This window comes from Polypterus senegalus, chromosome 10 (genome assembly GCF_016835505.1).
Source record: "Polypterus senegalus isolate Bchr_013 chromosome 10, ASM1683550v1, whole genome shotgun sequence".
Classification (NCBI taxonomy): domain Eukaryota; kingdom Metazoa; phylum Chordata; class Cladistia; order Polypteriformes; family Polypteridae; genus Polypterus; species Polypterus senegalus.
The window spans coordinates 122,701,896-122,727,288 of NC_053163.1; the positions used below are offsets into that span (position 1 = coordinate 122,701,896).

At 37.7% G+C, this 25,393-nt stretch overlaps 1 protein-coding gene across 2 annotated transcripts in view; it reads right to left on the reverse strand.

Annotated features, from left to right (window-relative positions):
- Nucleotides 1-25,393, reverse strand: part of klhl13 (kelch-like family member 13) — a 167,618-nt gene that overhangs the window by 118,627 nt on the left and 23,598 nt on the right. The window contains exon 2 of one of the 2 annotated variants that reach the window (XM_039766509.1): nt 14,099-14,174. In XM_039766509.1, the coding sequence (XP_039622443.1) occupies nt 14,099-14,151 (53 nt within the window). In that variant the 5' untranslated portion in view covers nt 14,152-14,174. Of the gene's footprint in view, nt 1-14,086; nt 14,175-25,393 lie in introns of both variants that reach the window. The other variant, XM_039766508.1, reaches the window with a different exon arrangement.

Genomic DNA, 25,393 nt, shown 5'->3' on the forward strand with positions numbered 1-25,393 from the left:
AGTCATTAGAAACACTAGTAATGTCTTGGCTGTATTTTTAGTTCAACTTAGTGTTACACTGATAAAAAAAAGGTATGAATTTCTATCAAAACCATGAAAACTTGGAAATTCCAAACTTTTGAATTGGTACATAAGGAAATGTACATGTGTATCTGTATATGAATCTGGGAAGGTGTGTATTATCACTCAGTTAACTAATTATCAGTTATACCTTCGAAGGCAGACCATTATTATTTTGGAAGTGTCAAATGAGCAGTGGCAGGGTACCATTTATATTGCGACATTCTGAAAAAAAGGCCACTCGGCACATGTAGATTCATCCAGAAAAAAAATGATTGTCACAGTATCAAGTCAGGGTCCACACAATCAGTTTTATTTTTTTCTCTTTCACAGATGCAGCAATACTTTTAATAAAAGTGTCCTGAATATTTTTAATAATGTGTCAAACCAGCACACATGCAAGACAGAGACAAATTGTGGGTCACAGACTGTTGAAGTTGGGGTTTTAAACCATTGCAATAAAAGGAATATCAGAATTATAAGTTATTTTCCATTTGCTTTAATAATAAGGTCTTAGCTTTAAACTTTAGTCAATGACGTTCTGGTTTAAGAGTCAGATACAAAACAATAATTTAGGGTAAAGGAGAAGCATTTACAAAAAGTAATCCAAGTCCACCTGTAGATTAAAGTGCAGAGTAATGGGATAGGAAAAACAATACTATGTTTTAAAGGGGTCTGGCTATAAATTTTACTAATGAAGATAACAATTTATCCATTCAAAATTACAAAATGCTGATTGTGGAAGCGAGTTATATAGAGTAACATGATACTAAAACAACCACTCTTTTATAATCAAATATCAGCTTTTGACTTTGAAAACCACTTTTTAAATACATTTGAATTATATTCAAATAGCAACATTCAGTTTGACAACCCTATCTCAAAAAATTAAAAAAAGCGTGCAACATATAAAACTTGTCAGTTAAAAACAGAAATTATATCTAATACCCTATACATGCCCATGGTTAACACCAAGTAATAACTCAGGATGACTGTTTGGCAATTTTAAATTACAAATCCTAAAAGTCAATGCCAATAGCCTTATTAAGAGTGACAATTTAAAATATTACCAATTTATTTAAAAAAAAAAAACTCTTATAGCTCTTATTATTATATTATCAAATACTGTCATATTATAAAATTCTTGACTGTTTTGACTAACAAAAATATATATGAGACAACCAGAGGTAGCTATCTTTAAGTCATAGTGCAGTCTGTGGTATTTATTAATGCTTCTTAAGATTTTTTTCCCCCCAAAGAATTGTGTTAGCACCTTACCATAATAGTGCCCCTCATCCCAGCCAATGGAAACCAAAGTATCTTCATCTCTCAAATTGAACAAAAAAAGTAGCTACTTTGTCTGCCAAGGTTACTCTTCAATTACTGTTGGCAGGTTGCTACTGTTTGTCCTTCCATTGTGACAATGCTTCAGTGCTACGTATTAAAAGGTTCAAACTAGTGTCTCCATTAAACTAGTCTGCTTCATTTTAATTAGATTAGAATTGTCTCCAAAGGGAAATTAAATTTTACAGACGACCAACAAAAAAGCCCTAATTCAAAGCAATGAAACATTTGCTGGACATCTGCTAAAAAAGTACTATCATTAAACTATCAAAAACAATACAGTATGTAGATTGTCTTATATTTTATTCTCAAAACTACAAATTCTTGTAAAATCTACGCAAAGTTAGAAATAAAAAGGTAAGCAAATTTTACAACTATAAAAAAAATAAGTTAGTCTGCTTTCAGAATTTTAACATTGTATTTTGAACATATCAACTTTCCACAAGACCAGTTAAAACTAGCTTCCCAAGGTTAAAAATACTTTAATATTTCTCATAGTTTTGCCTTTACTTGCACTAAAAACACTGGCACAGAGAACAGTTCTATAAAAAAGGTTACTTCAACATTATGAGAACAAGCTAAATACTGATTCTATATAACAAAGACAAGCATTGATGATCGGCTCCTAGAGACATTGACATCAGCAACCATCTACACACTGTGCCTGGCTACAATTCACCCTTATGTTTTCCTGTACAATGACTATCTTGTTTTCTAGTGACAGTTTCCACAATGTGCGATGCATTTTTAACATTCAAAGACAAATGAAAACCTTACTACTCAGAAAAGTAGGCTCCCAAGTATAAAAATAAAGTATGTCAAAAAGGTGCAACTTCTTGTTGTATCAGAAAAGGTGTCCTTATTCTTCATACACACTGCTTTTGTGACAGAGTCAATGGATTCTTTTCAAAAAGATATACACAGTAAAAATATATATACAGGTGCTGGTCATAAAATTAGAATATCATGACAAAGTTGATTTATATCAGTAATTCCATTCAGAAAGTGAAACTTGTATATTAGATTCATTCATTACACACAGACTGATGTATTTCAAATGTTTATTTCTTTTAATTTTGATGATTATAACTGACAACTAATGAAAGTCCCAAATTCAGTATCTCGGAAAATTAGAATATTGTGAAAAGGTTCAATATTGAAGACACCTGGTGCGCCACACTAATCAGCTAATTAACTCAAAACACCTGCAAAAGCCTTTAAATGGTCTTTCAGTCTTGTTCTGTAGGCTACACAATCATGGGGAAGACTGCTGACTTGACAGTTGTCCAAAAGACGACCACTGACACCTTGCACAAGGAGGGAAAGACACAAAAGGTCATTGCTAAAGAGGCTGGCTGTTCACAGAGCTCTGTGTCCAAGCACATTAATAGAGAGGCTAAGGGAAGAACAAGATGTGGTAGAAAAAAAGTGTAAAGCAATAGGGATGACCGCACCCTAGAGAGGACTGTGAAACAAAACCCATTCAAAACTGCAGGGGAGATTCACAAAAAGTGGACTGCAGCTGGAGTCAGTGCTTCAAGAACCACCACACACAGATGTATGCAAGACATGGGTTTCAGCTGTCGCAATCCTTGTGTCAAGCTACTCTTGAACAAGAGACAGCGTCAGAAGCGTCTCGCCTGGGCTAAAGACAAAACTGCTGCTGAGTGGTCCAAAGTTATGTTCTCTGATGAAAGTAAAGTTTGCATTTCCTTTGGAAATCAAGGTCCCACAGTCTGGAGGAAGAGAGGAGTGGCACAGAATCCACGTTGCTTGAGGTCCAGTGTAAAGTTTCCACAGTCAGTGATTGTGTTTTCTGAGGTCCAAGGTCAACGCAGCCGTCTACCAGGAAGTTTTAGAGCACTTCATGCTTCCTGCTGCTGACAAACTTTATGGAGATGCAGATTTCATTTTCCAACAGGACCTGGCACCTGCACAAAGTGCCAAAACTACCAGTACCTGGTTTAAGGACCATGGTATCTCTGTTCTTGATTGGCCAGCAAACTCACCTTACCTTAACCCCATAGAAAATCTATGGGGTATTGTGAAGAGGAAGATGCAATACGCCAGACCCAACAATTCAGAAGAGCTGAAGGCCACTATCAGAGCAACATGGGCTCTCATAACACCTGAGCAGTGCTACAGACTGATCGACTCCATGCCACGCCGCATTGCTGCAGTAAATCCAGGCCAAAGGAGCCCCAACTAAATATTGAGTGCTGTACATGCTCATACTTTTCATGTTCATACCTTTCAGTTGGCCAACATTTCTAAAAATCCTTTTTTGCACTGGTCTTAATTGATATTCTAATTTTCCGAGATACTGAATTTGGGACTTTCATTAGTTGTCAGTTATAATCATCAAAATTAAAAGAAATAAACATTTGAAATACATCAGTCTGTGTGTAATGAATGAATCTAATATACAAGTTTCACTTTTTGAATGGAATTACTGAAATATATCAACTTTGTCATGATATTTTAATTTTATGACCGGCACCTATATATATATATATATATATATATATATATATATATATATATATATATATATATATATATATATATATATATATATATATATATATATATATTTATTATTTTAAACTTCCTGGTATTCCTTAGCCCTGTATTAAATTGGGGCAGTCCATAAAAAGTAAAAGAAGGTGACTACAAGGGTACGGACATATTTTATTTCACTGTAAAAAATGTTTAAACATATTGTACCTTGTTATTTAGTTTTTAGTTTGTTTTTTTTTTTACTGTGAATAAAGCAATGTATAGGAAAAATTTGTATCTGCTTATATTTTTTTGACTGCATCTTCAATTCCTGGACAATTCCGGGACTCTTAATTCTACTTTTATATGGAATATCGTTATTCTTGCTTCTTTAGTTATTCAAAAAAATTGGAGAGTTTTATTGGTTTTCTTGACTGGTCAACAAGGGGAAAATATGGCACAGGAGAATTAGGAAGTGGAAAGATTTAATTGATCACACTGCACTACAGTTAAAGTATGACAGACACAGGCAGGAAAAGAAACATGACAGACTATGGCATAACTATCAGGATTTTTCTCATTTCAAGAGCAGGCTATTCCCAACACCTTTTCTCACCATTATATAGTGCACATTTTAAGTAAAGTACAATTTCTAAAAAGGAAAAAAGAAGTAATGGATACAGGGGCACGGGTTAACCCCTTTTACAAAACTAGAAAAGCATTAAATCCATCATTCTCAACAATTACTTTTATCACGGAATCTTTCATAGAGCAAACAATTATAAGGTGCATTATTCCATAGGATATTCTCCCCTGTACAAAAGTGAAATGTGCCTCTAAGCTAAATTCTACAGTCTCAAAATGACTGTGTGCAGACTAAACTTATATACTTTTAAATCCCATTTGTTTTTTAACTGAAGCAACATAGTTTTGAGAATGTTTAATTATTCCTGCAAATACACTCCTTTCCTTTTTACTGATTTTAATTCATCAACACTGACAACTGTGGTCATCTCTAATTAACTGGATTTCAGATTTGTCAGTTTGTGTCGCTTTCCTAATGGACAGCGATCAAAATAGGTACTATAGTACTTACAGTTTTTAAACAATATCATAATCTCAAACAATTGTTCTTTTCTCCATGCAGTCTAGTCTTACTATTTGTGTACTTTGTTAAAGTCCCTTACCCCACAAATGATGCTTCTTCTTGCTTAAAAAGCCTGTGCGGTCAGTAAAAGAGCTGTTACTCATTAAAAAAGTAGCCACTAAGAAAAATGAAATCATCTTGTCTCTATGTCTCACTACTAGTGAAGTTAAGGTTTGAAGGTGAAACATTTATCCTGGTGCTGAAAGAAAAATCACAATAAATAACTGATGTGGCTTTCTCCTGAGTTTAGTGAGAGGTATGAAATTCTAGCTCCTGGTAGACCACACTCTATTTGTCAGGAGAAACCTTGCATATGCTGCTGTACATAATTTATTTAGTGTACATAATTTATTTTTATCTTTCCCCCATAGGATGTTACAACAAAATAATACAATTTTAACAACAACCAGGGGCCTCATGTATAAACGGTGCGTACACACAAAAATGTTGCGCAAGAACATTTCCACGTTCAAAACGCGATGTATAAAATCTAAACTTGGCGTAAAGCCACGTACATTTCCACAGCAGCTCATATCCTGGCGTACGCAAGTTCTGCGCTTGGTTTTGCAGACTGGCGGCACCCAGCGTCAAAGCAGTGGTACTGTTCCAGTGTGGTTTTCCTTTCTTTTTCAGATCAACATCCCTGACACAGCTTTATAAATACACTGAAATTAACTGCATATTGTTTATTAGTTTAATGCATCTGATTGTAATTAACCTGTAACAATATAATGGTCCACGGAATGGTCAAACTATTCTAAATACAATAGCTGCTTTAGCGTTGTTACTCTCACTGCACCTTCTTCTTTTTTCAGCTGGGGTTGCCACAGTGGATCATCTTTTTCCATATTACTCTCACTGCACCACTCGGAGTATTTATATGACTGTATCTGAGTGGGGAATCACAGCTGTACAGCAGCTGATCGGAAAGAGAATTATCGCTATACAGCATCAAGCACACGCTGCCTCAGCCATGCTGCCTATTGGAACTGCTCCCATGCAGCAAACGCTTCAGAGCATTTCCTGTACGGACCTCGCGGTTCAGAAACAGTTTTATCCCAAGAACTATAAATGCACTCAATCAGTCCATCAAGTGCTCCTTGTAGAATGCTTTGTACTTATAAGTACAATCACCTCACTGTAAACTTGCAATATAGTTATAATATTGCACAACCTGAGCCACTTATAAAGCGCGTATTTACATATGATGATGATATTTTTAAGATGAAACGCAGCAAAATATGTTTATTATATTATATAGATAAAACTAACTTCATTTAAATCATCTATATTGTGGAAATTAGCGAACACACAGATTTATGCATCTAGATTTTTTTGTGCGTAAGCACATTTTCACTTTTGTCCGCACGCCATGTTATAGTGTGAATTCTACGCACGCCGTTATGCCTGAGGCCCCAGGTGTTCAACACAATAGGTGCACAGGAATTAATGAGCTTTAGTTTTTGCAAAATATCATCTTGTCATGTTTTAAAGGTCCCCAAACTACTATTATCCAGCAGTGAACTTGGCATTTTACTCTGCATACTATACAGTGCATCCGGAACGTATTCACAGCGCATCACTTTTTTGACATTTTGTTATGTTACAGCCTTATTCCAAAATGGATTAAATTAATTTTTTTCCTCAAAATTCTATACACAACACCCCATAATGACGTGAAAAAAAGTTTACTTTAGGTTTTTGCAAATTTATTAAAAATAAAAAAACATAAAAAATCACATGTACATAAGTATTCACAGCCTTTGCTCAATACTTTGTCGATGCACCTTTGGCAGCAATTACAGCCTCAAGTCTTTTTGAATATGATGCCACAAGCTTGGCACACCTATCCTTGGCCAGTTTCACCCATTCCTCTTTGCAGCACCTCTCAAGCTCCATCAGGTTGGATGGGAAGCGTTGGTGCACAGCCATTTTAAGATCTCTCCAAAGATGTTCAATCAGATTCAAGTCTGGGCTCTGGCTGAGCCACTCAAGGACACTCACAGAGTTGTCCTGAAGCCACTCCTTTGATATCTTGACTGTGTGCTTAGGGTCGTTGTCCTGCTGAAAGATGAACCGCCGTCCCAGTCTGAGGTCAAGAGCGCTCTGGAGCAGGTTTTCATCCAGGATGTCTATGTACATTGCTGTAGTCATCTTTCCCTTTATCCTGACTAGTCTCCCAGTTCCTGTCGCTGAAAAATATCTCCACAGCATGATGCTGCCACCACCATGCTTCACTGTAGGGATGGTATTGGTCTGGTGATGAGCGGTGCCTGGTTTCCTCCAAATGTGACGCCTGGCATTCACACCAAAGAGTTCAATCTTTGTCTCATCAGACCAGAGAATTATGTTTCTAATGGTCTGAGAGTCCTTCAGGTACCTTTTGACAAATTCCAGGCGGACTGCCATGTGCCTTTTACTAAGGAGTGGCTTCCGTCTGGCCACTCTACCATACAGGCCTGATTGGTGGATTGCTGCAGAGATGGTTGTCCTTCTTGAAGGTTTTCCTCTCGCCACAGAGGACCTCTGGAGCTCTGACAAAGTGACCATCGGGTTCTTGGTCACCTCCCTGACTAAGGGCCTTCTCCCCCGATCACTCAGTTTAGATGGCCTGCCAGCTCTAGGAAGAGTCCTGGTGTTTTCGAACTTCTTCCACTTACGGTTGATGAAGGCCACTATGCTCATTGGGACCTTCAAAGCAGCAGAAATTTTTCTGTAACCTTCCCCAGATTTGTGCCTCGAGAAAATCCTGTCTCGGAGGTCTACAGACAATTCCTTTGACTTCATACTTGGTTTGTGCTCTGACATGAACTGTCAACTGTGGGACCTTATATAGGCAGGTGTGTGCCTTTCCAAATCATGTCCAATCAACTGAATTTACCACAGGTGCACTCCAATTAAGCTGCAGAAACATCTCAAGGATGATCAGGGAAAACAGGATGCACCTGAGCTCAATTTTGAGCTTCATGGCAAAGGCTGTGAATACTTATGTACATGTGCTTTTTTTATTTTTAATAAATTTGCAAAAATCTCAAGTAAACTTTTTTCACGTTGTTATTATGGGGTGTTGTGTGTAGAATTCTGAGGAAAAAAATGAATTTAATCCATTTTGGAATAAGGCTGTAACATAACAAAATGTGGAAAAAGTGATGCGCTGTGAATACTTTCCAGATGCACTGTATATATGGTTCTCTGTATGAAGAATAATATTTGTAAGGCATTTACCCTCAAATCCATTTATCTGTTCCTCTGGATTTTGGTTTATTAACATATTTTAAAGGAATAGCTGGATTCCACTGTACTAATTGGTGTTCAGAATTATGTTATAATCTTATATTAAGTTATTATGTGCATTAAAATCTTTTTTCATAATAATATCTTTAACAATTACTTCCATCAGTTTAACCTGTAGTTACTAGGATCAGCTGAATCACTTTTTTACATTTAAATGAGACATTTGCTAGCTCCTAAGCTAGGAGTTTTCCCAATGTGCAGCACTTTTTTCTTTTTTTTTTTAAATAAAAAGGGTTTTTAGGGTGTACAGTATGTAATCACTAACTTAGTGAAGTAGTTTCTTGTCCTTCATAGTGCCAGTAGACAAATTTATTCAAGCACTTTAGAATACTGTAATGAGATGGAATTCTTCCTTGCCACCTCTACTATGATAGAGTATTGACCATGACCACTGAAAGTGCTTTTAGTATACAACACATACTCCCCAATCCTATTCGCCCACCCTTCATAATACTCTGAAAATTGTCCCATTCTTGTGCCACGTCAGTTATTTTCATTTCGTCACTTCAAACTAGTGCAACAGTTCCCTCACCACACAATTTTGTCTATTATTCCCTCCTTTGTCTATATTCTTATATGTGTTTTAGCCCTCGATCATCTCAGTTTAATTGTTCCACTGGTTGCAACACAGAAATGATGTGGGAAGAATTTATTATATTTTCACATCCTAGAAATGAAACTGTTGAGTTAACAGCATTATTTCACATGCTAAAGAAAGGGTGGTGTATCAGTCAAGACAAAATTCACACTTGGACAACCATGTGGCGACCCAACACAAACATGTCCTCGACCCACCAATAGTTTAAGAAACACTGCGCTAAACGTTTAACTAACTACATATAACATTAAAACATGTAGAAAAAAAATAAATGTCACATCACTACTTCAAAAACAATACTTTATAGGTTTATATTTATATATTCATAACTTAGAAAAATTATACCTCTTTAATTTTTTTGATTGAAATTCTTGCATGCGTATTTTTACATGTATGTTCTGGTTTTCTCTCCCCTTTCGCCACAAAGACAAAGACAATTTCCAGATGCCATTCCCACTGCCCTACTTGTCAGTTAAACATGCTGGTGAGAGCTCTGAAATTCCCAACTTATTAACACCTGTGAGTAGATGAAAATGGGGCTGCAACTTGAGCAATGGTAAGCTGGAAGTGCATTCGTAATGTAGGCTAAGATTCAATACCATGAAAAATAAGAATTAAAGTCATTTTAAAATGTAACAATACTTAATCTTTTGAAAATACTTCTAACAACCCTAACTCATACATGCACACACACACATGCTCTAATCTCCTGCTCTTCTTATGTTTATCCAAATGTCTATTTCTGCATAGTTTAGATGAATGCTCAAATACAGGCAGTCTCCGGGTTACGTACAAGATAGGGACTATAGGTTTGTACTTAAGTTGAATTTGTATGTAAGTCTGAACAGGTACATACATTTAATAAATGCTATTGTTGACCAACTGTAACCAAGTGCTCTGCCAATGAATGATGGAGTTTCACCTCTCTCTGACCTTTTTATTATTTCTACTTTATTTTCAATGGTGATGGTTTTTCTCTTCTCTACTGTATCACCAGCACTTGCATCAGATTTGTGTTTCAGAGACATTGTTGAAGGGTGAAGACAAAAGATTAAGATGAGCTCTTCTGCACAGCACTGTACAGTACACGCTATCACAGCAGGAAGGCAACAGTTTTCTGATGTACTGACAAGAGACAACTTCCTGCTATGTGCGTAACAGTACTAGCAGGCTTGCTATTGAGAATGAATAGGGGCATCGATGGGCAGCTCATCACCAGCCCACATCACAGTCATTCCCACTACAGTATGCTGCCTGCAGCGTCCGCCCACCAAGAACGAACACGGTGTGGCCAAAGGCGGGTAGTGAATCGCCCCCACTCAAAAGGCAGTGATCCGGTGCACACTACAATGCTAGCCCCTGCCGCCCCATTCACCCTCAATGGCCTCTGTTCAGCCACAACTGGGTCACCACTTGCAGCATTACCAGCTACCCAACGAGAACGAACAGGGCAGCTGTGTGTGGTGGGCGGGCAGTGAAATTGCTTGCCGCCGGGAGCCACCCAAGGGACACTACACTGCACGGGCAGCAAAATCACCCCCCTCCAGCCTCCGTCCAGCCACTGCTTGCAGCGTCCCCAGGCCAAAGATGACGGAGCGGCAGTTACTGAGGCTCATGCGTCGCAGCTGCAGCCCCGTTCGTATGTCGTAGGTCGGATGTCCGTAATCTGGGTATTACCTGTATAACAAACCTCAAGGTGCTGGATTGGCTGACATCTATTTATGATGTAGGCCTTCTAGAAGCAAGCATGACCAAAATGAAACAAGAATGATATTGTATTGGACTACTTATTAAACTGTTTAACATTTTAAATTAAAAATATAAAAACCAATTTTAAACTATAGTTACTGTTTAACATGAGTTAATATCCCCTAAGTGCCAGTTATTAATATTGTCATGTGTAACAAAAGCCGTAAAGCACCTTTCAAATAATTCTAGGCCTGCACCCATTTTCCTCTTTATGCTGACTTGCTTACGTTATTTATTTATTAAAAGGTTACGCAACAAAGATGGAGATGGGTTTTTCAACTTATTCTCCTGCAGGTTGCCACCACCTAATGCTGAAAAGTAAACAGGAAATCCCTCAGTTCATTTCTAGTCATACACTTCGTGTTGCTCCTGTGTAGCTGTACAATTTTACAACATATTTTTCCAATATACAAGTACTGAATGACCTCTCTGGATTAAAATGATTCAAACACAATTAAACTTGTTCATACTAAAGCACACAAAAGTAGTACAAGTTCTTAAATCTCCAAAGAAGTGTACTTTCAGCATGCAGTACACACCCAATACACCTATTAAGCTAAGCTAAACATGATTTTTCTTTGTTACCTTGATGACTGGAGCCTGTATATAATGTGGTGCAGTCTGTATATGATTTTTGCTTTGTTAGCAATATTGATTTCAAGAATTGTGGAGCTGGATTCTACAATTCTTTGAAATTCCAAGTATAAGATGTTCCCGTGCTTCACAAACATTTGAAACTTTGGGGTAAGGAGTTTTTTGTCAATATGCGATTTAATTGTCCAGAGGGGACTGGGCGGTCTCATGGTCTGGAATCCCTACAGATTTTATTTTTTTCTCCAGCTGTCTGGAGTTTTTTTTGTTTTTTCTGTCCTCCCTGGCTCTTATTCTATGTTAATTAATTTTGAGTTATTTTATTTTCTTACTGTGTCTTTTATTTTTCTATTCTTCATTATGTAAAGCACTTTGAGCTACATTTTTTGTATGAAAATCTGCTATATAAATAAATGTTGTTGTTACTTAATAGAACTTGCCAATAGGCATTTGTTTGGCTTTTCAGCAATAATTTCTACCAATTTCTTTCTTGGCAGACATAAAACTAGTCCTTTATCTATAGCTCCATTAATACTTTCCTAGCTCTCTAATGCTAACTAATCTCCAGCCAATCAGCTCATTTCCTTTCCTACAGTCAAGTACAGAGCCTTGCTGGTTCCCAAATTGACCTTCACCTAGTTCAAGACTACCACCTATGGTGCCGCCTGTAAGCATTAACTCCATTGTAATACTAGTATCAGAGCTCTCATTCTCTTGCCACAATTTCTGTTTTAAGTGGAAAAAGGAAAAACATTTTTAAAAATTCTTCAAAAATATTACAAGAGTCTTGGTAATATCAGTATAGAAAATCATTAGAACGGATGTTATTGTTGTCTTTGTCACATACTGTAAAACAACCATTTCACTCAACTTCTCTCCTCAAATTACAAATGTTCCTTAAATTGCTACGAACTGATGTGAATTTATTAGACATCCCAATAGTCATTATACTTGGTTTATTCCAACCTTTTTCCACTAAACAGCAAGGGTAAAATCACTTCAATGGCAAACATCACCTAACTACATTTGCATAAGTGGTAGGTCAGAGAATTCAAACTGCTATTTATGTTATATACTTAAGCAATTCCAACAAGTCACAAACTATTATTATAAGAAAGGGCTTTTGTTGGGGATGTATGGGTATCTGCTGTACTGTACTTTTAAGGAGGTCAAGAAGCTATTAAAAGGGTTCCAACACTTTAATTTTGAACTTGAACTTGGGGTGCAGGGAGGGAGCTGCACAATATTTGTTTAAAAAAAAAAAAAAGAACCAAGATTTCCAAAGGTAATTTATTAATATGGATATAATTCTGGGTATGGTGCTGAAAATAATCATTTTGAGGGAATGCAAGACCGATGAGTGCCATTGGCATCCTGAGTATGGTGTTGGGAGGAGGATTTGGCAAATGCTCACTGGCATAAAAAAGTGAGGCCTGTAAGTGGGAGGATTTGGATGACAGAAAAGGAGAGGGAAAGAGACTGAAGGTGACAGGAGAGTTGCAAATGCAGAACACTGCAGAAAAATGGATGAACTATCTGATATGATACAAACAGTTGAGGTCCAGAGAAACAGCAGGGCTGTACTTGGTTCTTCTTGTGATCATCACACTTGTAAGCATTTTAAGTTGAGGAAAAAAAGCATAATAAACACACCACACCCTTTTGTATATTATAGCCTCCTTGGTGTCATTCCTGGTTGGGAGTGCTGCTATAAGACTGCCATATCTGGTCATAATATAATTTGCAGTTTCATTCCTATATAGAAGATAATCAGATATTCTAAAAACTCATCCCTCTGATCAATTCCCAAGTTCCTCTCTAACTAACTACAATCAGGATATTAAGTACTGGATGACATCTAATTATCTTATGGGATAAAACTGACAGCAGGTTGGTAGAGTCCAAAACTGCTCGCTCCAATGTTAGTAATTTTTCTCTTAACTTAGATGGGTATTACAGTCACTGATTCTAATATACTTCATAATTTTGGTGTAACTTTAGATACACTTACATTTCAAATGCACAGTAACTTTGTGATTAAAGCCAAGTTCTATCACCTACATAATATCACCCATTCTTTATCTTCATTTCGCTTCTCCATTGTGGAGATTCTAATTAATGCATTCACCAATTCATATTCAATTTTAACTCTTCACACTTGCATACAAAGCACTTAATAGACTTGCCCCTTCTTGTCTTTCTGCTTTTCTTCAATCTTATATGCCAACTCATTCTGTAAGTTCTTATGGCACTGGTCTTCTCTCTGCTCCCTACGTCAAATGGCCTACTGTGGGAGTCCAAATTGTGAAACACTCTTCTTCATTTTTCCTTAACACTAATCCTCATTGTCTCCCCAACTGCACAAGTCCTTCTTCTTAAGTCTAATTTCAAAACATATCAACACACCCAATATTCAATGCTTTTTTAATACCTACAAGTTTTACACACTCTATATACATGTATTTTACGTGTATATTTTGATGGTATTATTAATTTACTATACTGGTCTGTATTTGCATTGTATCATCTTAAAGATTTTGTTTTATCCTATAGTATTCTTTTTATATAAATGCTATTCAATTTGTAAAGTGACCTTGGGTTTTGGATAAGGTGCTATGCAAATAAAAATTATGATCATAGCATGGATATTCAGATTGCATTTCTTCAGTTCTCGTTGCAAATTTACTACTGAATCTTTTCCACCCTCCAAGAATATGAGTTTTCAATTGCTCCCTATATTTTCCAATAACATCAAAGCTACTTAACATTAATATTACAAAAGTAGAAAAAAATAGGACACATACATTGCACAGTACCTGTCGTGCAGCCCAATAGACATCATTTCCCCTCTATGTAGAGAGTGATCCATGCCTTCCACACAAATAACTTCCCCTGTCAAAATAAAGGTTATCGTTAGCTTTGCTTTCACTTAATGCTCTTTTTCCCCCCAAAAAATTAATGAATGACAATTTTAAGAATACATATTCTTTTTGTTTAATTGATTTTATTGTAATCATTCCATACAAATAGATCAATTTTTACAAAAAATAGGATTGAAAACAAATCAACCCCCTGCCCCTGAAAAAGAGAGCATGGCCAACGGAGTAAAACTTAAAGCTAGTAAAAATAAATAAATTGATGAGTTTAATAGGCGGATAAAAATAAACAGAGAAGAAAAAGAAATGGGAAGAGAATCTGCTTCCTCAGTGCTTTAAGAGCTTATTCTAAAATATTATGGATTAGATCCTGCCAGGTTTTGAAAAATTTCTGCACAGATCTTCTAAGTGACAATTAGATTTTTTCCAATTTCAAATAATATTACCCACTGACTTAAAAGAGGAGAGTTAGGATTCTTCCAGTTTAGCAAAATAAGTCTGCGTGCCAATAGTGAAGTAAAGGCCATCACAGTTTGTTTGTCCTTCTCCACTTTAAGCCCATCTGGAAGAACACCAAACACAGCTGTTAATGGGTTAGAAAAGATTGTGACACCAAGGCTGTCTGAAAGGCACTTAAAAAGTTTTGTCCAGAATGATGTTAATTTGGTGCAAGCCCAAAACATGTGACCCAGTGAGGCTGGAACTTGACTGCAGCTTTCGCTGGTTGGATCTTGGAAACATTTTGAACAGTTTTAAGCGATTGCTCAATATATAATTTTGAGTTGGATAAGTGTATGCTTGTGCATATGGAGCTTGAGTGAATTCACTGCATTGCTACCGTCCACTCCTTTTCTGATATGTTGAGTGAAAGATCCTTTTCCCATTGTCCTCTTGGATCTTTGAAAGGGAGGGACTGTAAAATAATTTTATATATTGCAGAAATGCTGTCTGGGTCCTTGAAACTGAGCAATATTTTCTCCAGCATAGAGGAAGGTGAGAGATGAGGAAAATCGAGCAGGTTCTGTTTAACAAATTTTCTAATTTGTAGATAGTGAAAGAAATGTGTTGCTGGAAAGTTAAATATGGAATGTAATTGTTCATAGGATGCAAAGATGTTGTCTATATAAAGATCTCCAAATAATTTAATCCCAAATGTTTTCCAGATATTAAAAACTACATATGTTTGCGAGGGTTGAAAAATGTGGTTCTCATGCAGAGATGCCACAGATAAAAGATTCTCCATCTTAAAATGCTTTCTACATTGGTTCCATATTCTGAGTGAGTAAAGCACAATTGGGTTATCAGTATATTGGCGATAACTTGCATTAACAAGGGCACAAAGGGGCACGGAATATAAAGAAGTACTGCAGGATTTTATTTATAATGCGCACCAAGCCTGTGTATGTTCATCTATTTGTGCCCAGGTTTTTATAGCTTGCATGTTTGCTGCAGCGAGAGTGAGATGAAGGGTTGACCATCTATGCAAGTCTTGCTTAATTTTTTCCATACAGACGGCGAAATTTTGTTGATAAAGAGCTTTATGTTTACTTGTGATATTTACCCCTAGGTATTTAAACTGATCTGTGATGATAAAAGGGAAGGTGTCCAACCTAATATTGTATGGTTGTGAATTCACTGTAAAGAGCATACTTTTGTTCAAATTAATTCTAAGACCAGAGATCTTTTGAAATTCTGTAAGTGCTGTTAAGACTGCAGGCACAGTATTTTGAGGGTCTGATATATATAGTACAATATCATCTGCATATAAAGAAATTTTCTGTTCAAGTCCTTCTCTGATAATCCCCTTTATCTGATAAGCACTTCGACAGTGAACTGCCAGTGGTTCAATGGCGACTGCAAATAGCAGTGTTGACAAGGGGCATCCTTGTCTGGTACCACGTTCTAGTTTAAAGTAGTCTGAACAAATGTTGTTAATACAAATTGAAGCTTCTGGATTGATATACAGTAGTTTGATCCATACCCAAATTTCTCTAATGTAGTGAAAAGGTAGTTCTAGTCAATCATATCAAATGCTTTTTCTGCATCCAACAATATCATCATCTCTGGGGTCTTTGACATTGCTGGTGAATATATTACATTAAACAGGTGTCAAAGATTGGAAGCTAAGTGTTGGTCTTTAATAAATCCAGTTTGGTCTTGTGATATTACCGAAGGCAGCACTTTCTCCATCCTTCTAGCTAGGACTTTTCTAGCTAGTATCTTAACATCATTATTCAGAAGTGAAATTGGTCTGTATGATGCACATTGTAATAAGTCCTTATTTTATTTAGGAAAGACGATGATTAATGCTTGGCGAAAAGTTTGAGGTAGAATTTGATTGTCTCTAGCTTCTGTAAATGTTGGTAATGACAGGGGAGCTAGCCAAGTGGAGAATTTCTTATAAAACTCGACAGGGTAGTAGTCATCAGGGCCTGCTGCTTTCCCACTCTGAAGTGACTTTATAGCATCTAGTAATTCTGATAGCGCCAGAGGTTTACCTAATTCCTCTGCACTAAGAGAATCTATTTGTGGTATCTGTAATGCATCCAGAAATGCATTAGATTGCATGTTATCTTCATTGAACTCACTAGAATATAAGGATTCATAGCAGTCTCTAAATGTGTGCATTATATTTTTATGGTCAATGATTTTATCTCTGTTCGTGTTGTCGATTGTGAACTTCTTGTTTGTGGATTTGTTGAGCTAAGAGCTTATTAGCTTTCTCTCCAAGTTCATAGTAATGATGTCTTCATTTAAAAATGAGTTGTTCAGTTTCAGTTGTTAGGAGGTTGAGCTCTGAATGCAGAGCCTGCCTTTTCCTATGAAGAGCCTCACTTGGACACCTGGCATGTTCTTGATCTATTCTAGCAATTTCGCTGGTTAGCTCTGATACCTTCTTGGCTTCTAATTTATTTATTTGGGAAAGATATAAAATAATCTGTTCTCTTAAGAAGGCCTTTAGAGTTTCCCAGAGTATTCCTGCAGAGACCTCTGAGGATGTATTTGTCTTTTGAAAGAAACTGATTTGTTTTGATATAAATTCTGAACAGTTCTCGTCTGCTAATAGAAGTGGGTTAAGATAAGACACCGTCTCCAAGATGAGTATGTGTGGCATAATGATTTTAGCTTCAAGATCAGAGAGACACGGTCGGAAAATAACAATAGCGTCGTACTTGCAAGATTTAATCGTAGGCAAGAAATTATTATCTATAAAGAAATAATCAGTTCTTGAGTAGCAATGGTGCACTGGTGAGTACAAGGAATATGTTCTTGAGTTTGTGTTTAGAAACCTCCAGGGGTCTGATAAGTTTTGGTCAGTTAAAAACTATGTAATTGTTTTTACAGTGTTAGATGTCATCACCCCTGTGACAGGAGACCTATCGAAGAGTGGATTTAAAGCACACTTAAAGCCCCCAGCCATTATAATTTTGTGAGTGTTCACATTGGGAATGGATGTAAATACATTTTGCATGAATTCCCTATCATCAACATTGGGTGCATAAACATTTATCAAAATCACTTTACAGTTAAATAAATTGCCCATGACAGTCACATATCTCCCTTCGGGATCAGGTACTACATCTGATGCTACAAATGAAACTGTTCTATACATGAGAATTCCCACACTTCTAGTTTTCTTTGTAAAGCTGGAATGGAACATTTAGCAAGTCCGGTCTTTTTGCAGCCGGAACTGATCCTTGCTTAGTTAAGTGGGTCTCCTGTAAAAATACTATTTTAGCGTTTAGAGAGAATACTTTTTTCTCTTTAATTCGTGATTCAGGCCTTTAACATTCCTGCTCACAAAGTTAACTGCCCCATTATGGAGACATGGATTCTGAATTTTTGATGTCATTTTGTAGTCTTAACTGGAAGTGAGACAGCTTTAACCTTAATTTCCAGTTTTCCCACGAGTTATTGGCATGCAGCATATTGTTACGTTGGTAATTATAATTCTAAGAATTAAAAGGGCAGATTAGATATAGCTTGCTCTTTCTCTTCCCCCCTTATCCCCCCACTCCCCATTTTGCCTCCCCACATGAGGCTAGATCCCACTTCACAAAGTCCCAGTCCTCTGACATACCTAGAGACAGAGCACGTCCAAAACAAAACAAGCCCCCCAGCAGTGGCATTTGAGGATTAAAAAGTAGAGATATCTATTGCCGATAAAGTCTAAATACTATATGCATAAAATATAATCTTCAACAGTCTTGAAATATTAAGATAATAAACCCAGGGAATGGTGTTAAAAAGTGGCCCTGGATAAGCATAGTAAACCCTAATGCAATAAACAATAAACCAAGGGTATGGTGTTAAAGAGTCTCCTTTAGAATAGTAAAAAGATTAAAAAAAAAAACAAAAAAAAAAACTACTTTAATTTCTTCCACACATACGCGTATGATTGTAATTAAAACAAAGTAGCTGAGATGAAAAAGGATGTATAATTATGGTACCCGTATTATTGCAAGTGGATCAGACATCAGGTAACATCTTCTTGCCATGCCATGACAGGGTGCGACTCACTATCATATTTTAAAACAGTGTTGGCATCACCTTTCTTAACTCCTTTTCTGCTTCCTCCGTGGTGGAGAAGGTGTAATATTTGTCTTGAATATTCACTTTCAGTTTGGCAGGATACAAGAGGCTGTATCGGATATCGGCTGTCCGTAACCGCTGTTTATTGTTGTAAAAAGCGGCACGTTTAGCAGCTGTTGAGGGTGAGAAATCCGGGAAAATACGAATGTGGTTATTTTCAAATATAATCTTTTGTTTCTGTCTGAGAAGTGACATTACTTTAAGCTTAAATTGTAATTTCTCGAAGCGAACAATTACAGTCCTAGTTTTAGAGGTATTTGATCCACGTATGCGATAAGCTGCCGCTATCTCGGTATCTGATTTAAAGTCCTCTCCAATTATTTTTGAGAATAGTTCAGCTACGAGTTTCACTGGGTTTGGACTTTCACGATTCTCAGGTAGACCATCGATTCTAATATTATTCCTTCTGCATCCATCTTCCAGAGCCAAAAGTCAGTCTCCGAGTTTTTTGCTTTCGGAAGTCAGCTGTACCTTTTCCATTGGGGTAGATGCCAACTGTTCAGCTGTTTCAATTCGAGTCGTGAATGTCTGCTTAACGTCTTCCAGCTGATCAGCAAGTGCTTTCAGTTTGGACGCATTTTCCTGAATGTGTTCCTCAATTTTCCCAAGCATACCTTTAAAGGCTGCATCAGAGCAATATATACAGTGGAACCTCAAGATACGAGTTTAATTCGTTCCAGCACTGAGCTTGTATAGCGAATTTCACGTATCTAGAACAAACTTCCCCATTGAAAATAATGGAAATCCAGTTAATCCGTTCCGCACCCTCAAAAATATCAACATAAAAATCAATTTTCCTAACAAATAACACTGATAAATAATATATACAAGTGGAACCTCGGTTTGCAAGTAACTTGGTTAACGAGTGCTTTTCAAGACGAGCTAAATTTTTTAATTAATTTTGACTTGATAAAAGAGCGATGTCTTGCAATACTAGTAGTATGGATACACTTTGTCTGCTGAGCGTCATGTGAGCATAACTGAGCTGATGGTTCTTCTCTCTCGTGCGCATCTCTCTCTCCTTATCTCTCTCTGTCGCGCACGCGTCTCTCTCTCTCTCTCTTTCTCCTCTTGAGGGCAATAGTCTCCTATTCTCTGTCTGCATGTCCGAGATATTTTTGGATATGCTAATAAAGCGAACTGCTACAGCGAAACAATGAAATCACAAGCGCACAAACGCGTAGATCCTCACACTACGGGAGAACAAGGAACACTGAGTGAGCTGACGGGCTGGCAGCGTCAGCTTGGGTGAACCCCCGAGTCGAGGCGGATCGGGAAACGCGTCACGCATAACCACAGCCTGGCTTGTGGCTTGTTACGCGAGCCAATGCTCGTATTTAGATCCAAATTTTTCGCTCATACTTTCCTCTTATCTTGAATTTCTCGTTTACAGAGGTGATCGTATCTGGAGGTTCCACTGTATACAAATTTTCCCACGTCTTTATTATCCTGCCACAGCTCTTGCAGCTCCAGCCACAGCTTCTCATTTGTCGCTTTCTTTCTATTTATTTTTCTGAATGTCTTTCTTGAGCTCATTTATGGCCACGGCGATCATTACGTTCAGTTCGGACAGATTGTTTCGGCTTTCATGCTCTGCGGGTGAAGTGGCAATACCCATTATAGCTGATGCTTTCGGCTCGCGAGGAGTAGATAGATGAAAGCGCGGACTGCAAGGCCATCTCCAGTTTCAAGTGATCTTCTGGAATCGGCAAACTATTGGCCAAAACTGGGCTTACCAGGTCTGACCGGCATCTTCCCCCACCATCGAAGCCAACTCACCACCAGGTGGTGATCAGTTGACAGCTCCTCCCCTCTCTTCACCCGAGTGACCAAGACATATGGCCGCAAGTCCGACGACACGACCACAAAGTCGATCATCGAACTGAGGCCTAGGGTGTCCTGGTGCCAAGTGCACATATGAACACCCTTATGCTTGAACATGTTGTTCGTTATGGGCAATCCGTGGCGAGCACAGAAGTCCAATAACAAAACACCGCTCAGGTTCAGATCGAGGGGGGGCCATTCCTCCCAATCACGCCCTTCCAGGTCTCACTGTCATTGCCCACGTGGGCATTGAAGTCTCCCAGCAAAACGAGGGAATCCCCAGAAGGTATGCCGTCTAGCACCCCCTCCAGAGACTCCAAAAAGGGTAGATACTCCAAAGTGCTGTTCGGCGCATACGCATAAACAACAGTCAGGACACTTCCCCCCACCCGAAGGTGGAGGGAGGCCACCCTCTCGTCCACCGGGGTAAACCCCAACACACAGGCTCCAAGTCGGGGGACAATAAGTATGCCCACACCTGCTCGGCACCTCTCACCGGGGGCAACTCCAGAGTGGTAGAGAGTCCAGCCCCCCTCAAGAAGATTGGTTCCAGAGTCCAAGCTGTGCGTCGAGGTGAATCCGACTATATCTAGCCGGAACCTCTCAACCTCGCGCATTAGCTCAGGCTCCTTCCCCTTCAGAGAGGTGACATTCACGTCCCAAGAGCCAGTTTCTATAGCCGAGGATCAGACCGCCAAGGTCCCCGCCTCCGGCCACCACCCAACTCACACTGCACCTGACCTCCTTGACCCCTCCCAAAGGTGGTGAGCCCATGGGAAGGAGGACCCACGTTACCTCTTCAGGCTGTGCCCAGCCAAGCCCAATGGGTGCAGGCCCGGCCACCAGGCGCTCGCCAGCGAGCCCCACCCCCAGGCCTGGCTCCAGAGGAGGGCCCCGGTGACCCGCGTCCGGGCAAGGGAAAACGTCGTCCACAGTTTTCATTCTTCATTGGAGGTGTTGAACCGTTCTTTGTCTCATCCCTCACCTAGGACCAGTTTGCCTTGGGTGGCCCTACCAGGGGCATAAAGCCCCGGACAACATAGCTCCTAGGATCACTGGGACACACAAACACATTGTTATGAAAATAACAATCTCTTTAAATTGTATATCCAGTTAACCAAACCTGGGGGTGGGCGAGTGAAGAAAGCAGGGGGCAGAGCCCCCTAGTAGTTTAAAATAAAAACTGCTAAGGATACCCAGGCCTTGTAGCATAATTAGACATCTTTGTTTGCTCTTCAATTTGCTTTGGTGGGGGCGGGAGTAATTTCTTGTTGATTTGAGCTACAAAAATGTTCACTAATTAACAGATAGCGTGCAAGGTGTCTAAACGTTTAAAGTTACAATTAAAAATAAAAAACACAACATTCATGAAACACAATCCTGCAATGCCCAGTTACCAGGTTTATGGTTTATCTAAACTCATAGGAATGTATGATTTCCAGAGCAATTCTGAGATTGTCATTCATTATCACCTCAGGACGAATGTTACAAGAACCAATACTTTTCGGGACCAATCAATACCCAATGTTCCAAAAACATAATTATTCTAGCTTGTTTCAGCATCGGTAGTAGCAAATGACATTTGATACACATTTTTACATCCTCGGCTCCTGCTGTGCAGTTGCCATTTACCAAATTCTGTAGCTCCAAGTTCTGGTCAAGAGCAACTACAACTGGAAGGTGACATCCTATGCAGTGACCTAAATGAAATGTAAACAATAAAAAACAAATTTCTCAGTAAAGACTAAGGCATATTATAAAACAGTAATTAAAAAAAAATATGTTGACTATTCTTTCAAAAAGTAAGAAAGATTGTTTACCAAATAAATATGTTCAGGAAATTTGTGTATTAAAAAAACAAAATCAGAATTTTCATGAATTGCTACATTTGTGCAGGAGATTCACAATTCCATGATACATTTGAAGCTCTGGAGAATGGCTTCTCTTAAGAAGCAATGTCTACACATACAAGGTAGTTTCAGGCCACAAAGCCAATTATTCAATTTAAGAATAATTAAATTACTAAAACACACAACACACCGGCACCTCCACACAGCTAAATTTAGAAAGAATCACCCCCTACCTATAGCATTATTCTGGAATCAATAACAGGCACTCACCCCCAATGAAATTTTACCACTGGCTCTAGATAGAGGAGGATACAAACAAGTTCCCAGCTAGATGCCATACCAACAAAACAAAGAAATCCGTGATATATATTTAGATATGCTTTCATTTAAAATCCGCGATAGAGTGAAGGCGCGAAAGTCAAAGCGCGATATAGCGAGGGATCACTGTATACATACATATATACAGTATGTATATATATATATATATATATATATATATATATATATATATATATATATATATATATATATATATATATATATATATACATATACATACATACACACACATATATACATATATATACACATATATATATATATATATACTAGCAGAATACCCGCGATTAGAGAAGTAGTGTGTTAAAGAAGTTATGAAAAAGAAAAGCAAACATTTTAAAAATAACGTAAGATGATTGTTAATGTAATTGTTTTGTCATTGATATGAGTGTTGCTGGCATATATATATACACACACACAGACACATATATAAACATATAAACATATATATACACATACATATATATACACATATATATATATACACATACTGTATATATACACACACATATATACATACTGTATATACAACATATACATATCTACATATATACTGTATATACACATATATATACAAATCTACATATATATATATTAGGTGGGACTCGATTAAAAAATTAATCCAATTAATTAGAGGCTGTGTAAGAATTAATCTTGATTAATCGTATGTAATCGACACGTAAATTTGCCCCAAATCGCAAATGTTTTTTTTTTTTTATTTAAAACGGTTTTAGTGGGCTTACAGAATCAAATAATAGACATGGACATGAATATTGTAAACTGAAGCTGTTTTAATTTCTGAAAAAAAGCCTTTAAACTGCATTTGAATTCAAAACAGAAACAAAAATATCATCCCTGGTTAAAATTGGGCAGACTTAAAAATAAAGTGGTAGTTTAAGTACTTTAAGTACATTTTCAGAATAGTATTGTCTTTAAATAATAATAACCAAAATTTCACCATAAAGTGCAGTTTTCTTCTTAAAAAATAAGTCAGAAACATAAAAGGTAATTTGACCAGCTTACTCTTTAAACTCTGAGTAACATTAGCCAAAATTATTTTGTACATTAGGCTAAAACAGTGTGATCATTGAACATTTTGTAATTAGATGTATTTAGAATTACTAACGGTCACGGAAGTCCAATGATCCCCAGTAAGAGCCACAAAGTCCGCTTTCTGTAATGCATCTAATTTTGCTTGCTTTTCAGTGTGCACAAAACCATGCTTTTATCAAGGCTTACTCGGGAAGTCGAAATGATCAGTCGTAGGAACGCGCTTTATTCCGACTCTAACATTTTTGTAGCTGTGATGTGTGCATCAGTGTAATGGATGTACCAGGAAATCATGCATTGACAAAAGTTCCGTTTGCTTGGAATTGAAAGTGTGATTAAATCGTTATTTTTAACGCGTTATGGAGTACATGCATCGAAGCTTCTCAGCTGTGCTTGTGCTAAGAAAGGGAAAATTTTAAAAATAACGTAACATGATTCTGCGTTAACCTAATATTTTTCATACGTCCCAAACCAAGGAGATGCTAAGGTAAAATGAATCGGTAGCGCATAGTCAGTACATAGTCAGTACATCCCTCTCGGAATCGAACCTCGAATGTCGGCGTTAGAGAAGACTCTACAATTAAGCCACAGCGTGTGGCTTGTCTATGCTAAAGTATGTATTGTAGATCGGGTATATATATACATTTATATATATACCCGTGTCGCAGTGGAGAAGTAGAAGTTATGAAAAGAAAAGGGAACATTTTAAAAATAACGTAACATGATTGTCAATATACAGTAATTGTTTTGTGAGTGTTATTGAATGTTGCTGTCATCAAGGATTTGATTATCATTATTTCTTTCAATCAGGCTCGTATTTGTAGGATGTGTTCAAGTTACATTCCGTGTTTGTCAATCGTTGTAAAGATAAGAGGTTTCATTCATCGATTAGTTCCTTACTGCATCAATAAACAGCTCGTCTTCCTTTTTATCTGTGATGTGACAAACTGCATGCACGGGTTTTTTTTACACTGTCTTCCTTTAGCAGGACATTCACTTTTTCCACCGTGTGCTTTGTTTCGCAGTAGCTGCACTTATGAATATGATTCTATGTATAAGACGCTTCATATTTTTTGCTGCCTTCTCAATTGTGTAATTCGGTTTTGTTCAGCACTCTTTGGAACTGTTGCTTTTGTCTGTGCACTGCGCCAGTTCCGTGAGCCGCTTGGTGTTCTTGCATCAAGGTTCCCAGCTGTACTGGTGCCATCTCGTGTAATGTCAGCTAAGACCCGCACTTAAAAGTTTCTCTCGCAGTTTCAATGAGTTTGTGCCAAACACCACCCTGACCATCTCATCTTCCTCTGCATAAGCACAGTCCTTCACACGTGAATATTTACCGGCAGTGTTTGTATTGGATTGCCGCTGATGGACGGCCTTATATGGGCAGGCACTAAATTACAAACGCTAGTGGTACCCTATGAACTTAATTTAATATAAACTTACGGTTCACGCCTGCTTTGTTTCCGCAGTAGCTGTACTTATGAATATGCTTGTATGCATCATTTGCTTCATAATGTTTTTCTGCCTTCTCAATTGTGAAATGGCGCTTTGTGCTGATCGCTGTTTGGAGTTCTTCCTT